The sequence below is a fragment of the Bactrocera latifrons genome, unplaced genomic scaffold, assembly GCF_001853355.1.
Source record: "Bactrocera latifrons isolate USDA-ARS-PBARC rearing strain unplaced genomic scaffold, ASM185335v1 scaffold_482, whole genome shotgun sequence".
NCBI classification, from domain to species: Eukaryota; Metazoa; Arthropoda; class Insecta; order Diptera; family Tephritidae; genus Bactrocera; species Bactrocera latifrons.
This window is the reverse complement of record NW_017537137.1, coordinates 1-14871: the sequence shown is the minus strand read 5'-3', so window position 1 is coordinate 14871 and position 14871 is coordinate 1. Positions and strand designations below refer to the sequence as shown.

At 33.3% G+C, this 14871-nt stretch overlaps 5 protein-coding genes across 5 annotated transcripts; 3 read left to right on the top strand and 2 right to left on the bottom strand.

The window, feature by feature from the left end:
- The first annotated feature begins 4881 nt into the window (after positions 1-4881).
- LOC108973510 (protein SCO1 homolog, mitochondrial) lies at positions 4882-5976 on the top strand. The gene is made up of 3 exons (XM_018940830.1): positions 4882-5428; positions 5490-5698; positions 5764-5976. The coding sequence occupies exons 1-3, from the start codon at positions 4993-4995 to the stop codon at positions 5914-5916; spliced, it is 798 nt and encodes a 265-aa protein (XP_018796375.1). The 5' UTR covers positions 4882-4992; the 3' UTR covers positions 5917-5976.
- A 262-nt stretch (positions 5977-6238) lies between these two features.
- Positions 6239-7818, top strand: LOC108973508 (eukaryotic translation initiation factor 3 subunit I). The gene is made up of 3 exons (XM_018940828.1): positions 6239-6349; positions 6538-7027; positions 7088-7818. The coding sequence occupies exons 1-3, from the start codon at positions 6347-6349 to the stop codon at positions 7573-7575; spliced, it is 981 nt and encodes a 326-aa protein (XP_018796373.1). The 5' UTR covers positions 6239-6346; the 3' UTR covers positions 7576-7818.
- On the bottom strand, positions 7817-8835 carry LOC108973509. The gene is made up of 3 exons (XM_018940829.1): positions 8549-8835; positions 8405-8475; positions 7817-8339 (listed from the first exon to the last, which is right to left on the bottom strand). Exons 1-3 carry the CDS (start codon positions 8556-8558, stop codon positions 7953-7955), a joined length of 468 nt encoding a protein of 155 aa, XP_018796374.1. The 5' UTR covers positions 8559-8835; the 3' UTR covers positions 7817-7952.
- An 84-nt stretch (positions 8836-8919) lies between these two features.
- On the bottom strand, positions 8920-10207 carry LOC108973507 (DNA-directed RNA polymerases I and III subunit RPAC1). Its single transcript, XM_018940826.1, has 2 exons — positions 9916-10207; positions 8920-9857 (listed from the first exon to the last, which is right to left on the bottom strand). Exons 1-2 carry the CDS (start codon positions 10050-10052, stop codon positions 8999-9001), a joined length of 996 nt encoding a protein of 331 aa, XP_018796371.1. The 5' UTR covers positions 10053-10207; the 3' UTR covers positions 8920-8998.
- Positions 10208-10419: 212 nt separating this feature from the next.
- LOC108973506 (ATR-interacting protein mus304) lies at positions 10420-13752 on the top strand. Its single transcript, XM_018940825.1, has 4 exons — positions 10420-11338; positions 11397-13002; positions 13073-13252; positions 13324-13752. Exons 1-4 carry the CDS (start codon positions 10577-10579, stop codon positions 13569-13571), a joined length of 2796 nt encoding a protein of 931 aa, XP_018796370.1. The 5' UTR covers positions 10420-10576; the 3' UTR covers positions 13572-13752.
- The last annotated feature ends 1119 nt before the right edge of the window (positions 13753-14871 follow it).

The following is a 14871-nucleotide window of genomic DNA, read 5'->3' as shown; positions in this document are numbered from 1 at the left end:
TCTGCTTATGAAATATATAGAAAAATATATATTAATATACCGTATACCGATCGGTTGAGTATATCATTCGATGTTTTCTCCACTTAGCAATAACAACAGTAAAATCGTATAAATAGCAACTACACGAATGCAGCAAGCATAAAACTAGTTTATAAAATAACTGCTAATTTTCATTCGCTTAACTGATTTCCGCAAAATCCCGTCCTATTCCTATCATTCGTACCCCGAAATGTTAAAAATATTATTATATTCAACTATTAGCAGCAATCCAATCACGCAACAAAAATAAAATAAAAGGAAAACCAATATGTGTAAAATGTACTACAAACAGGCCGCGTATTAGAGTATTCGAGCTATAATTAAGTATGAAAAATAGTGGCATTTATAAAATCGTGTACATTTTATGAGCATATTATAAACAATATTTTATTATTAACCAACTTATCGATACTTTATCTCGCATACTTTTTCTTGCGGAACAGGTTTTCGTTTTTTTCGTCATAAATAACTGTGTAGACAACTGCAGAAAAATTTAGCGAAATTACACGTAGGCAAAACTAAATGTATTTTATTAACATAATTCAATACAAACCGAATTAGCTTAACGCAGCTCATTATCCATATTAAGCAAACAGTTCATTAAACATTTTCAATACAGTTTATACATTTATTTATTGAAATAGTTGTTTGCAACGACATGTCTGTTCTATCTATTAAGCCCAGACTCGTCTAACGTATACTCGCAGTTGTAAATATTTATACATAATTTTGAAACATAATATTTAAAAAATACATAATATGAAAAAATGCTAATTTGGCTTCCAGAAAGACTACTCTTGCGCTAAATAATTCTGTGGTTAAATAAAGCAAACCAAACTATGTCAATAATAACTAAATAATTGAATTATATTTTGTGAAAGCTTACATCTCAATTAAATTTAAAAATGCCTTGGTTTTAAAAAAACACTCCCTTTCAATTTGAAATGGCATGCTTTAATAAAATGATTCCTTCCAGCTTTAAATTACTGCTATTATTACAATATTTTAAAACTATGCCAACTTTTGAACCAATTCGATTTCCTTAAAGTTCTCCCGAAATGAAAAAGCTAAAAATTATAAAACTTCTACATGCATTATTTTCGCTCTTCTCATATTATCTCTCCGTTGTATATCACATAACTAAAAGTTATAAAAAATAGAAACAGTAAATATATTTGTACGAAGGGGAATAAGATTAAAAGTAATAACTTTTGCACAAATTTAAAAGAATTAAAACTAAGCTTCGAACAAAACAAAAAAAATATATATATCTGAACACATTATGCATAATGAAATGAAATAAATAAGTTTTTAAAAAATGAAATAAAGTTTGCCAAACAACTCAATAATATTAAGAGAGCGCGAACAAAGCAAATATTTGTAGTTATATAAAGCATTATGTAAACCAAAATATTAGCGAAGCGCATAGGAATGAAATTTACTTTTATTTAAGTTAAAAAAGAATTGTTACATTTTATTTTCAAAACCTCACCTCCAAAAAAGCTTTTTTCATATAATTTTATTTAATTTTTTTTTTACATTTTATGAAAAATTCCAATAGAAACGCTGGCGTTTCAAAAGAATTTTATATGAAGTTTACATAGTATACATATACATTTCAAATTATTGATTCAACGCATTCTTAATATATTAGAAAGCGTCACACAACAATACTCGTCCGTATATTCTGGAAATATTGCTGCATGCCATGAATATATCGCAAATGCTAAAATTGACTTTTTACTTACCGCACCAAAAAGGGTCCGCGAAATACCAGCCCTTCACCGTATAAAATTCAGGTCAATACCGGTAACGTAGAACTGGCTTTTGTTAATTTGTGGTGTTTCGCTGCTAAAACCGAATAGAAAGTAGTTGTTATCTTATTATTCTAAATTCTCAAAAAATTGCCGAGTGTATTGCCTTGTAAAGATCGGGTACACAATTTGCTGAATGGAAATTTGGAACATTCAATTGATTTTTTATTTTATTTCTAATATATTTTTCTAAAGCATACTGTGTACATTTGTGCATAAGTACGTAGCTCGTACAAGCATCATTTTTAAAAGTATACTTTTAGATTTTAATTAAGCGAATTTTACATAATAGATTCATGACGAAAGAGCTTAATGTTCATAACTTGCTTGTAGTAAGGTGAAAAGAAGAATCGCTTTTAAGTAGGATCGCGTATCCTCAACTCTTACTATCCCTCGATGTACATACATTTGAAAGTATTTCAATATGTTTTAATTTTTTTTTGAATCTTGTTAAAATATTTGAATATTTTCTTGGAATCTTTTTAAACACTTTTTAATATTTTTTGAAATTGTTTTAAATAATTTTAAATTTTTTGGAATCTGTTTAAATTCTTTTAATTTTTTTTTTGGATACTTTTTATATTCCTTTAATTTTTTTTATATTTTTTTAATTTATTTTTTATATTTTAATTTAAATTTTTTTAAGCAGAAAGCTTTATCAATGTAGTGGGTGGTATACATATGGTATATCTACATATGTATGTACGTTGGAAAATAGAGGCAATTACATACATAAGTACACCAGATTACAGTAGCGGTCGAAATAATAGCAACACTAAAAGAAATTTGACATATAGTTTATTTCATTTGCTCTCATTTGAAATGCAAAATCGACATTAATTTTTATCACTTTTATATAAAAATATTTGTACTATGTGCAGTTTTTGAAGCGAAAAAAATATATATATGCTTAGTTTTGATAAACTGATAATATACATTTGTTTATCCCTTACATGATTCCCATAAATTAGGCACAACAATTTTCGACCGTCTCTGCCTTATAGTTATGAGCAATTTACAAATGAACATACAGACAACCTAAACTGGACACCTTTATTTGCCGTTTACTCGATAAGACGAGATGTTACGACAAACACAAGTATTTACATACTTACGCAAAAAAAGTATAAATAAAAATGAAAAGATATATGTTGTTTAGTTTTCAAATGTTTTATAAGTAAAATCGATTGATATACATATATATATATATAATGAAACTCATATATAATATGCATAAAATAAACAATAATAGTAATTGAAAAAGGAAAGGAGAATAAAATTAAATAAAAAATGAAAGGTTTGCAATATTAACTCTAAACTTAAAGTTTTAAATAAGATCGAAATAAAATGGAAAAAATTAATAAATAAAAATACATAAATGGAGTTACAAACGCAATAGTGTAAAGCTATAAGAAAGACACACTCATGCACACACATATATTAAGTAGATATTAACAATTTACAATAAAAAGTAATATATGATGAAATAACGCTCTCATTATTATAAATAGTAAAATAAACATACATTAACACACGCATGGATAAAAAAACAAACATACATAATTATATAAAGAGTAGTAGTTCAATTAAGATTGAAATTAAAAAAAAAAAATGAGGAAATAAATGCATAATCTAAAGAAGATAGAAGATATCACGGAATATTGAATGATGTAATTTAACTAATTGGCGTACGGCGCTAGTTTAACGACAACTAAAAGCTAAAGTTCTTCAAAAATTATGAAAACCAAATTATTAAAAACAAAACGTGTTAGGAAAAGAAGAGGAAACGCAAAGTAAAACAAACTTCTTACTTGCTTTATAATTTAAATGTATAACACTGTCTATTATAGTTTACAAATCAATTTGTGTTTTATTTAAATGTACTCGACGACGCTCTGGATTCATGCATAACTTCATATACATATGTAAATGTTATACTCATTTAATGATTAAATATACAAACATACATATGATATGTAGTATATGTATGTATACTATAAAACATACTTTCATAATTATATATACTACATACAAATAATGACACACACTTACTTACATATACATACACACATATATAAATATGCATATATATAATTATATGATATATACAAAATTATAAATTATGAGGATTTTTAAATTGTAAAGAACAAAAAACAAATTGAAAATTATATTAAGTATAATTGATTTAAGATTAAAAAACAAAAACCAAAATGTGTTTTATTCAATCCATTCGTTATGATTTAAGAATTTCACTATCACTTTACTTTGCTCCAAATATTTCATCACTTTCTTGGGTCGGGTCACTTCATCATAACTTTGAAATGGACTGCTCAATTTATCCGCTCTGTAGTATAAGCATTGGGGTATCCATTAATTTCCAAGTTGATTTTTTGTTTTGCAATGAATTCAGTTTTTGCCCTTAAAAAGTATTCGATGTAAAGATTCTCAATTTAAAATTTTACTTGTATAACGTGGATATATATTTCATTAACCAAGTGAAACTAATATTTTCCAAAAATTTACCTACAATATTTTTTATTCTACAAAACAGATGCTTTTTTCAGAAAACCAAAATCGAGAAAAAGTTATACGCACTATACCTTCATATGTACTGAACATTCAGGCAAGTAATTTATACATTATGCGTTGCTTATACGACATGTTATACCATTTGAATACAGTACATTTGATGAAAATATTAACTGAAATGTTATATATATCAATTTTAAGGAACGTTTTATGAAAGAACCCCTCTTTTGTAGAGCAGAAAATTCTGTATTAGAATATGATTCTTTTAAAGTTGTAGGTTTGTTCGTTTTGGAAATAAAAAAGTATTGCAGAAGAAAACAATCTTTTGTCGATGAAAACAAGCCTTCAACACAATATTTTTCCTTATTTTCTCTACCGTTCAGGTCAGATCGTAACCTACACACTTACAAAGTTTTAAATAAATGTCCGTTACATATTTTTTTTGGACTGGCACTGCTTCAGTTACAATCAGCTGTTTTTACTCATTCGTGCTTCTTCTGGTTTTACATATTTGTTTTACGTAAAAAGCCGCACAGCTGGTTAAAATACATTCTACTAATTTTAGTAATTTGCTAATATTTGTTAATAAAAATCCACATTAACACGAATAATGTCACGAAATATATACCGCTTGGGGAACAACTGCAGTAACAAATTTCTTTATCGATCACATGCTTGTCCATCGAAGTTGACGGACTCAACGGCCAATCATATACAGCGACGTTTTGCTGCCACAGATCCTACCAAAGGCAAGGGTCCGATTTCGTGGAAGAGCTTAGCTTTTATTGGTGGGGCCGGGGCAATCGGTCTAGGTTTTATGTTGTACGTAAAGAAGGAAAAAGAGGAGGCAATAATGCGCGAGCGAAAAAGGCAATTAGGTAAAGCGGCGATTGGTGGCTCCTGGGAACTTACTGATTCGGAGGGTAAGATACGCAAGTCGGAAGACTTTCTAGGAAAGTGGCTGTTGATTTATTTTGGATTTACACATTGTCCGGATATATGCCCAGATGAATTGGAAAAAATGGCGGCAGTGGTTGATGCAATAGGTAAGAATATTGTGATGATGGCTTTTTGTATTGATTTTAATTAATAAATTTATAACTGTAGAAAAGTCACCACAAACTCCAGAAATTCAACCGATTTTTATTACTGTTGATCCGGAACGTGATACCAAAGAAATTGTTGGCAAATATGTGAAAGAATTTTCACCAAAGTTACTAGGTCTTACCGGTACTGTTGATCAAATTCGCAAGGTTTGCAAAGCATTCCGTGTTTACTTTAGCGCTGGTCCACGCGACGTCGACAACGATTATATTGTATGTTTTTTAATATGATATAAACATATATATATAAATTATTCAAGTAAGATTTTTTTCCACAGGTGGATCACACTATCATCATGTACCTAGTCAATCCTGATGGCGAGTTTGTGGACTATTATGGTCAAAATCGCGATAAGGATCAATGTATAAGCTCGATATTAGTAAACATCGCCAAATGGAATAATTTGAACAAAAAATCTTGGTTCGGTTAAGATCATAAACAATTGTACGATTTTTCTTCTGACTTGTATTATTAATTGAAAATATTTTAATTACTTTGCATTTTTAATTTTAAATGCGCAAAAATAGCGCAATAAATATTTAAAAGTGAATATATGTACATAAGTCAACTTATTTTTGCTTAAATATTGAAAATCGTTTATATGTTAATTTATATATGTATGTTTAAATATAAGCGTAAAAGTGCACCGGTTTGTGTGCCTGTCGCTGTAATTCGCAATTTGCTGTAAATTATTTGTAAAGCAAAAATGTGGCATCTTTCTGTTGCAAATGACATTTAAATGAAATTTTATGTTGTCAGCACTGTTGCTGCACACGAAGCTTCTTTTTGACATTTCAAAGCGCTCTCCGCAGCATTAAAATAAATTACTTTTTGTGAAAACACATAAAAAACAGTGCAAAATGGTAAATATTTTATACATTTTGGGGCAAAGTCGTATCGTGCAATCAACAGTTTTTTAAAATACAATCAATAACACAAAATGATTAAGGTTTTGTGATATTGCTTTCTCGATACACCTAACCTAAAACATTAGGTTGCTCATCGATTCTCACTTTATAACGAATCAATTTATAATGTATATTTATTTCAGCGCCCTTTAATGCTGCAAGGACATGAGCGTTCTATAACGCAAATTAAGTTTAATCGTGAGGGTGACTTACTATTTTCATGCTCTAAGGATCAAAAGCCTAACGTTTGGTACTCGCTAAACGGTGAACGTCTAGGTACATACGACGGCCACCAGGGCGCGGTTTGGTGTTTGGATGTTGATTGGACAACATCAAAACTTATATCGGGTGCCGGTGATATGACCACAAAGATTTGGGATGTTGAACATGGTGCTGTGATTGCTTCGATTCCTGCCAAATCTTCTGTGCGCACATGTAATTTTAGTTATTCCGGCAATCAAGCGGCATACTCTACAGATAAGGCTATGGGTCAAAATTGTGAACTATTCATAATCGATGTGCGTACGGCAGATTCCAGCATTGAAGAACAGGATCCAATTTTGCGTATACCAATGTTACCTTCGAAAATTACTTCTATGCTCTGGGGGCCTTTGGATGAAACCATTATCACTGGTAAATGTTTTTTAAATACAAATTTTTTAGCTTTGCATGTAATATCTTCTGATTTTGTAGGCCACGATAATGGACAAATTTCCATTTGGGACATTCGCAAAGGAGGTCGTGAGATTAATTCTGTAAATGATCACACCGCTGGTATAAACGATATGCAAATGAACAAAGACGGTACAATGTTTGTCACTGCTTCCAAGGACACATCAGCAAAACTATTCGATTCCGAATCTCTAATGTGTCTCAAAACCTATAAAACTGAGAGACCTGTGAATTCAGCTTCAATTAGTCCGATTATGGACCACGTAGTATTGGGTGGTGGCCAAGATGCTATGGAGGTGACAACAACATCTACTAAAGCTGGTAAATTTGATTCACGTTTCTTCCACTTAATTTATGAGGAGGAATTCGCTCGTCTAAAGGGCCATTTCGGCCCCATTAACAGTTTGGCCTTCCATCCGGATGGCAAAAGTTATGCTTCAGGTGGTGAGGATGGTTTTGTGCGTGTGCAAACGTTTGATAGTACATATTTTGAAAATATCTTTGAGTAGATACATCCATGTATATATGTCATTATTGAAATAGTTTGCATTTTAGTCACCTCCGATAACCTTTTTGTAACTGTATTTATGTGAAATCGAAGCTGGTACGCAAATATAATGTTTGCTAATAAAACAAACCTGAAAGTATATGTAAGAACAAGAAGAAAAGCAAAAAAAAAATGCCTTTTTACTCGCGATAATACCAATACATACTGCTGTATTTATTTTTAACATTTATAATCAATAAGCGTATTAAAGCAATGGTTTTTATTGAAATGCTAAATCCACTTGTGACATATACACTCGCGCAAAATCTAGAGATGCCCACTGAGTAATCCTCTCTCTACAATGTCTATTTAACGCTTGTTTTTATAATGAGTTATTCCTTAGAAAAAAGAACGCTTTGTTTTTTTTAACACAACAGGTTGGCCCTGCATCGCTGCATACTGTGCCGCAGTTGGAGCACAGCCAGGTGGCGGTGGGGGTATGCTCACAGCCCCAGCTGCAGTTGTGCGTATTTTAGCACCTGGCGCTAAAGAGAGCACATGCGGTTCCTTAACACTGTTGAATGTAGGTGGTGCAGTAGCAGTAACATAATGGTGTTGATAGTATTGTGGTGGTGGTGCTGACGTGGTATAACTTTGCATATAATTAGATGTAGCGTTATAATTAGAAGTTTGCATAAAAGGAGTGGGAAATTGATTTGGTGCTCCATGATTTGAAGCAGATGCGTACATTCGTTGGCTCTCTTCATATGAGGGTGGTGGCGGCCGCTGTAAATACACACATGTTTTGGGTATATACACAAACAATATATTTTCAGAAGTAAATTAGTTACATTATTGAAATTACTAAATGCTGCGTCATTAATGGAGGCTGGTGCAGCTGCTGTGGACATTATTTTCTTATCTGCAATAGACAAGTAAATATACACGTTTTTCATATTAGCTGAATTTAAGACTTTCGAAACAACAAATACTACCGTTAGACATTTTTATTTTGCCCGGAAGGGTTCCGTCGAAATTTTATTTTTATGAAACTTTTTATGTAAAAATTTAGCAGACAATAATTTTCGCGTTCATTATTTTCTTGGATGTAGAATAAAATTAATGACATTTGTTTATATACGCTGACTCTAATGTCAAAACAAATAATTATGACATATGTATGCAGGGCTACACTGTTTACCACTTTAATAGATTTGACAGCGAGGTAAACATATACGGCTTAAATCTTTATTAATTTTATTTCACGATATAATTTAAAAACAAATATGTTTAATATTTTTCGATTAGGTAAGTAAGAAATATAGTAATTTGTTGTTGTTGTTGTTGTTGTAACGGCAGAGTTCTGCCGAGTTGACAGTCCTTGGCCGGATAAAAATCCGGGTCCGTTCCGGTTTCCGTAGATCCGACTGTCGTGGGTTTGTCCTTTACGCCGCTTCAATTTCTTCCAAAAATTTCCGGCATTTCTCTTTCAATACTTTTACTGCTTCGATGAAAATAACATCAGGTTTAAGAGCTCCAACTGATTCAACGTTAAAAATGTAGTGATCGCGAACTCGAGACATTGTTACAGCGTTTTCCAACTGAGGGTATCTATACACGTTGCGGCTACAAGTATCATAACGGGCATCTTTTACATATGCACAGTCATTTTCATCAATACCAATTACACCGGGGGAAAAGCACTTCTGTAAAAGAAATGCCTCTTTGCCTTCTATTTTACGGTTTAACTTGATTTCAGGTAACAATCTGTAGAATGCTGTGGCTACAGGTGAAAACTTTGCATGATCTTTTCCAATGCCTTTGACAGCTATTAAGCGCAAATCTAGTTCATGACCAGGACGTAATTGATTTATGAGTATATCGTCATGTATACAACCCACATCTGTATCACTGAAAATTTGCGATTGTTTCCCTTTTGGTAGCCATTTTATTTGACCGGAATAGACCTTGTGGTTTTTATAGATTGTGTCGAAATTTGAAGAATCTTTTACATCTTTACGTCTTGTACACTTTACTTTTAATTCGAATTCTAAAGTATCGTGTTCATTTCCTTGGTCACCACTTTCCTCTGTCTTATAAAGAAAACGACGGGGATCTGCACGAAGTGGTATAAGACCAAGACGATGGGCTAACACTTCATCCTGCATTATAGATGTGTTATTGTATATGTACACCTTTTCAATAGCCATACTCGGCACTTCACTGAGCATTAGACGACGGAAAGCATTTGCTATACCTGGATGAACACCGATCATATCAAATTCCATTTCATTCCCATCATATCTGTAATATTTAATGATTAATTCCGGGAGTATAATAGAAAACAATTCGATATATTTACTTTACAACAACGATTTGAAATTTTTTCTTAAACGTTTCTAAATTGAAGGGTTCGTCAGCGAGTCCGTAATCATGCGGATCCTGTTTTAATTTGTGCTCATCCATATACAATCGTGGACGCTGAATACTAGTAGACATCTTTGCACACAAATTTCCTGCTTATTATAAAATGATTTAAATTCCTTCTAATATTCGCAAAGATTATGGTGCAGGCACGTGGGAAAAAGTTTTTGTTTTGCTCTTATCTTCCGTTTGAAGCGGCTAAATGTCAACAAAAGAAAGGGGAAAAATTTCGACCTTTCTGAATCAAGTGTTCCGCTATTAATGATTTTCATCAAAATAAATTTATTTGTAAATAAAACTGAATCAAAACGTATATACATACGTGTATATATACATATATATACATTTTATTTGTTTATTCCACAAAGTCTTAATTTAAAAGAATAAACGAAAGTATTCTCTATCAAACAAATAAAAATATATGGCATCACTCTGAGATCCTCTTCACTATTATTATTTTTGCCGGGACGAATAAAAAGTCAAACTTATTTTCAATCTGGCGCATTTAAAAGATATTTCATATGCATAACTATAAAAGTATGTGAAAAGCGTTTACGTGTTTAATAAAGTGTTTCCTTTTTTGTATTTTGATCATTATTATGGCAAAGCGTTTCGAGCCATTCAAGGAGTTCGGACGTAGCACAAAGAAGCCAAAATTGGATGTAAGCATAAACAAAGGACGACCTTTGGGTCCCAGTCAGTCTTGGCCAAATCACATACGTTCAAATGCTGGTGAGGTACATGCGAAAAGTCCTGCTCGCAATAATGTGAACAACAATAATTTATGGGACGATGACGACGATGATGTTATATTATTGGCCACTCAAGTAGCTGAATCTCAAGTGGCTATTAAAACATCGGACACAAATATTACTGACAGTGATATTACTTTCAGTGAATTCGCACCACATATCCATGCGACCACAAGCACACAACGGCTTACATCAGTAAATGCTGGGCTCAAAGCCACGGTTAGTGCGCCTCCAACGATAGAAAACAACAATTTTTCCGAATTATTCGCTGATGATGATGATTTTRCGGAGCTTTTAGACGTAGATGGAAATGGGGAAAAAGAACAAGAAATCTTTCGAGTGCAACCTTTTGAGACAGACAATGTATTTAAAAAACCAAGGGCGATAGTAAATGGTAGAAATGGCATGACTATTACAACTCCACAAGCTTCACTAGTAAATACAGCTCAAATATCAGATAGCCAGCAAGCAGCGGCAAGACGTCAAGTTGCGACGGAGCGGCAAGTAAAAATGTTGATGGAACGTATAGATGCCTTAAAAGCAGAAAATGCTAAACTCACAAAAGATCTCAGTGAATCGAAGGCCAAAATCGAGAACAAGGATGGAGAGGTAAACTAAAAACTAATTTGGTTTTTTGAAGGAAATTACGATTTTATTTCTATTATAGTCTTCTTTGCTACGCGATGAGCTGCGTCACATGAAGCAACAATTACAAACATTGAAAATGGAAAAACTTATGAGTACCGAAGCTGCGAAAACTGAGTGCAAAACCAAGATTGCCGAGTTGACAAAACGTGTGGAGGCCAAGGAGTCGGAATTAAAGTTGCGCAAAGTGGAATACTCAGTGTTGAAGATGCGACACGCTGATGAGACGCAACGTTTAGAAATGAGTATACGCAATGCCTTTGCAATCGATGTGCCTATGGAAGAAGATGTGCACCAAACGTCAAAAAAACAAAATGCGCGCATCCTGTACCGTTTACGTGATTTTTCATTACCCACAGAATCAGGTGATATTAACAATTCGCATCTAACGGAATTCAGTGCAAATGCCTTCAAACGCACACAAGAGCGTGTCACAGGGAAACGCCAATACACACCATTTCAGTTGGAGTTAGACAATGCGCAAACGCTACTGGCACAATTACAGTTGCAACGACAGAAAGGGTCGTGGACTTCTACGGAAGCAGCTGATTTCAATGAACGTGCTATCGCTTCCGCTTGCAATGCGTTACCCGAGTTTTGGACATATGTTCATGGCTTAGAGTTTCCTAAGTACTGCAATGTGCATCCCTATCATGAATATGATTTGCGTAATGATGACTACACAAGCCCTAACCGCAATTTACACGCCGAACAACTATTATGCGAGGATGAGCGGGCAATTAGTCTGCGTCGTTATATTTCAGCTTTAAGTGTAATGTGCGGGCGAGCGCCAAATTTTGCACAACAGCTGCTGGCGCAACATCACGGCGACTATGCATTGCTGCAGGTAGCATGTCATGCCATCTCAAAGTTGGGCTACTCACGCGAGATTTGTGCGCACTTCGGCGTACTCGAGGCCTTTGCTGTTCTCTTGCGTGTGCTATTGCGGCAAGTACGCACAGGCGATAGCGAACACATAGAATTGCTGGTTGGAAGTTTACTAAAACAGCTGATATTTGTGAGACCGAGTGCATGGATATTTTGTGAGTTATCTCATTGCGTGCTGGAGTTGACGCGTCTACCAACGGCTTTAGAACGAATTTGCGTAAACAGCGATGAGAGCACTTTTTACAGCGATCGCATGCGTTCGCTATATCGATTCTCGAACGATTCCTGTATACTGCAGGTATATGCGGGTCTGTTGGAGATTGCATTTCCACTAAATGACATATTGAGTGTGTCACATATGCACCTATTGACCGTCATTTGTGAAAATCATGTGCGTTTCGCGCACTATTGTTTTATGAAGCCGCCCGATTTCATACACAAATTACTGCCCTCCTATGACGATGACGACGACGAGGAAGACGATGAGGCGGAGCAACAGGTAGTGGAAAAGAAAGTTCAAAGTTATAAAAGCGTTACATGCAAAAGCATTTCCAGTGAAATTTCTGTAAATAACAGTGAAATGGGTGCGACGGTTAATTCGTCATCTAATATTGAGAGTAGGTCCAAGAAATCAAACAATAGTTCAACTCGCTGTGAGTGCTATACAAAGCTGTGTTTAAGCGTTGTAACGCTGCTATTTCAACTACTGCGACAATGGCGGTGCACAGGTCGCAAAATTGGTAAGTGCTAGTGAAAGAGTTTAATATGTGCGAAGCTTATTCTGTTAATTGATTTATTTTGTTCTTCCAGAAACTCCGCGTGTGGCAGAGATTTCTCAATTATCCGTACAATTATTGCACACAATTTTTTGTGATAACTATTCCACGCATCTCTTTCGTTATGCAGAAGAGACCACAAAGCATTACCTCTGGCTGATCTGTGAATGGTGGGTGGAAAATTCCGAACGCTTAAAATTTAGCAGTGCACAAAGTATGCTCAAGTTTTTACGATATTTCAATTATAAGCACATTTTTTCAAACTACGTTTTTATCTTTTTTCAGATAATTTTCTTAAAAAGTTGCGTGATTTCCACATTATGCCCAAGCAGTTAAACGATGAGGGCAATCCCGTCAATGTACTTAACGATCTAAATGAATGGCATTCGCTAACCAATGATAGCAGATCACGAAATCCCGACACTTCTGTGTCTATCGCATTGGCTGTAGAAAAAATGAATATTATGCACTATGCGGGTGATGAAGCAAATTTCTTCGAAGGCCTCAAGGGTTATGCCTTTAATTTTGAGTGATTATATCTCGTAGTAGTGCCGTACGATTATTATTATTCCTATAAAAATAAAATAAGGAGGAATAGGACACTAAATTTTCTTAGTGCGTGCTGTTAAACCTACAATTATTTTTCTAGTTGCATAATTTGCAAATACGATACTTTGTGACTATTGTTGAATTGTTTTTTAATGTGTGTTAGAAAAAAAAAACAAATAAATATACAAATACTCTAAAATACTACAGAGTTTGAAGATATGGTTCAAAATTTCTTGTTGGAGTCTTCTCGTTTTAAAAGTACCCATTTGGGTAGTAACGAATTTTCCGATTTGTGCCTTTGCTAAATTATTTCCCTGATCTACTAGGCGCGCAGAAATGCATAGCAACAATTGTTTTATGCACAATTCTTTTCGTCCTTTTGCCTCATGTTTATTTTATTTGTTTTGCTCGCACTAAACGCAGAACAACGAATTCGCCACCTTGCCACCTGTCGGATTATTTTGCCCGATTTTCACCATGGCTGTTGTCGTGGTGGTGATAACCTTGTTTGGGGGAGAGTTATTTGTTAGCAAGCTGCTTCTTGCTGTGTATTTCTGTTCGCCGGGTGTTTTCAGAAGATAATTTTGAGACTTGTTTGATGCGCGCTTCCCCACTTTTTACTCCTAATTTTTATTTTTCTGGACTGCTCTCGTGTGCCTAAATTTTTGCAAATACCAGGCACCCAGAAATGCATAACAAATGTTTTTATGATGTGTCGGTAAAACAGTTTGAAAGTAAGGATGGTTGCCACATTATGCATATGGATTAATAATTAAATTTATTTCATTCCTTTATGGTTTTGGTGGATCATAAAATATGTTTAAACAAAAACTCGATATTTATAATTTTACAAACATTTATTTTCGAATAAAATAAGTAAACCATATAAATTATGTGAACAAAAGTTGCTCAATAAGCCTACACATTGTGTTATGTATTATATAGTGTCTCACATTCTTAAGCTTTCGATATAAAAGTACAAACCATTCATTGAGTAACACTATATAAAAAGCTCCTATGTGCTAAATATTAATAATTCTTTTTTTTTATAAATTTAGTACCTTCAAGTGATGTGTATAAATTGCATTGAAATTACTATAATAGATAATGAAAATATGCAGAAAAAATTAATTATGAAATTTTTTGGAATCAATTATTGGTTATAGTGCAAAGAATATTTGGTGGCTATTTAAAAAAATTAAGCATAAAAGTAAAAAAATATTAGAAGTATTAAAAAGAATGTAAACAAAAAAATATGGAAATAAAAATAAAATAGAAAAAAAA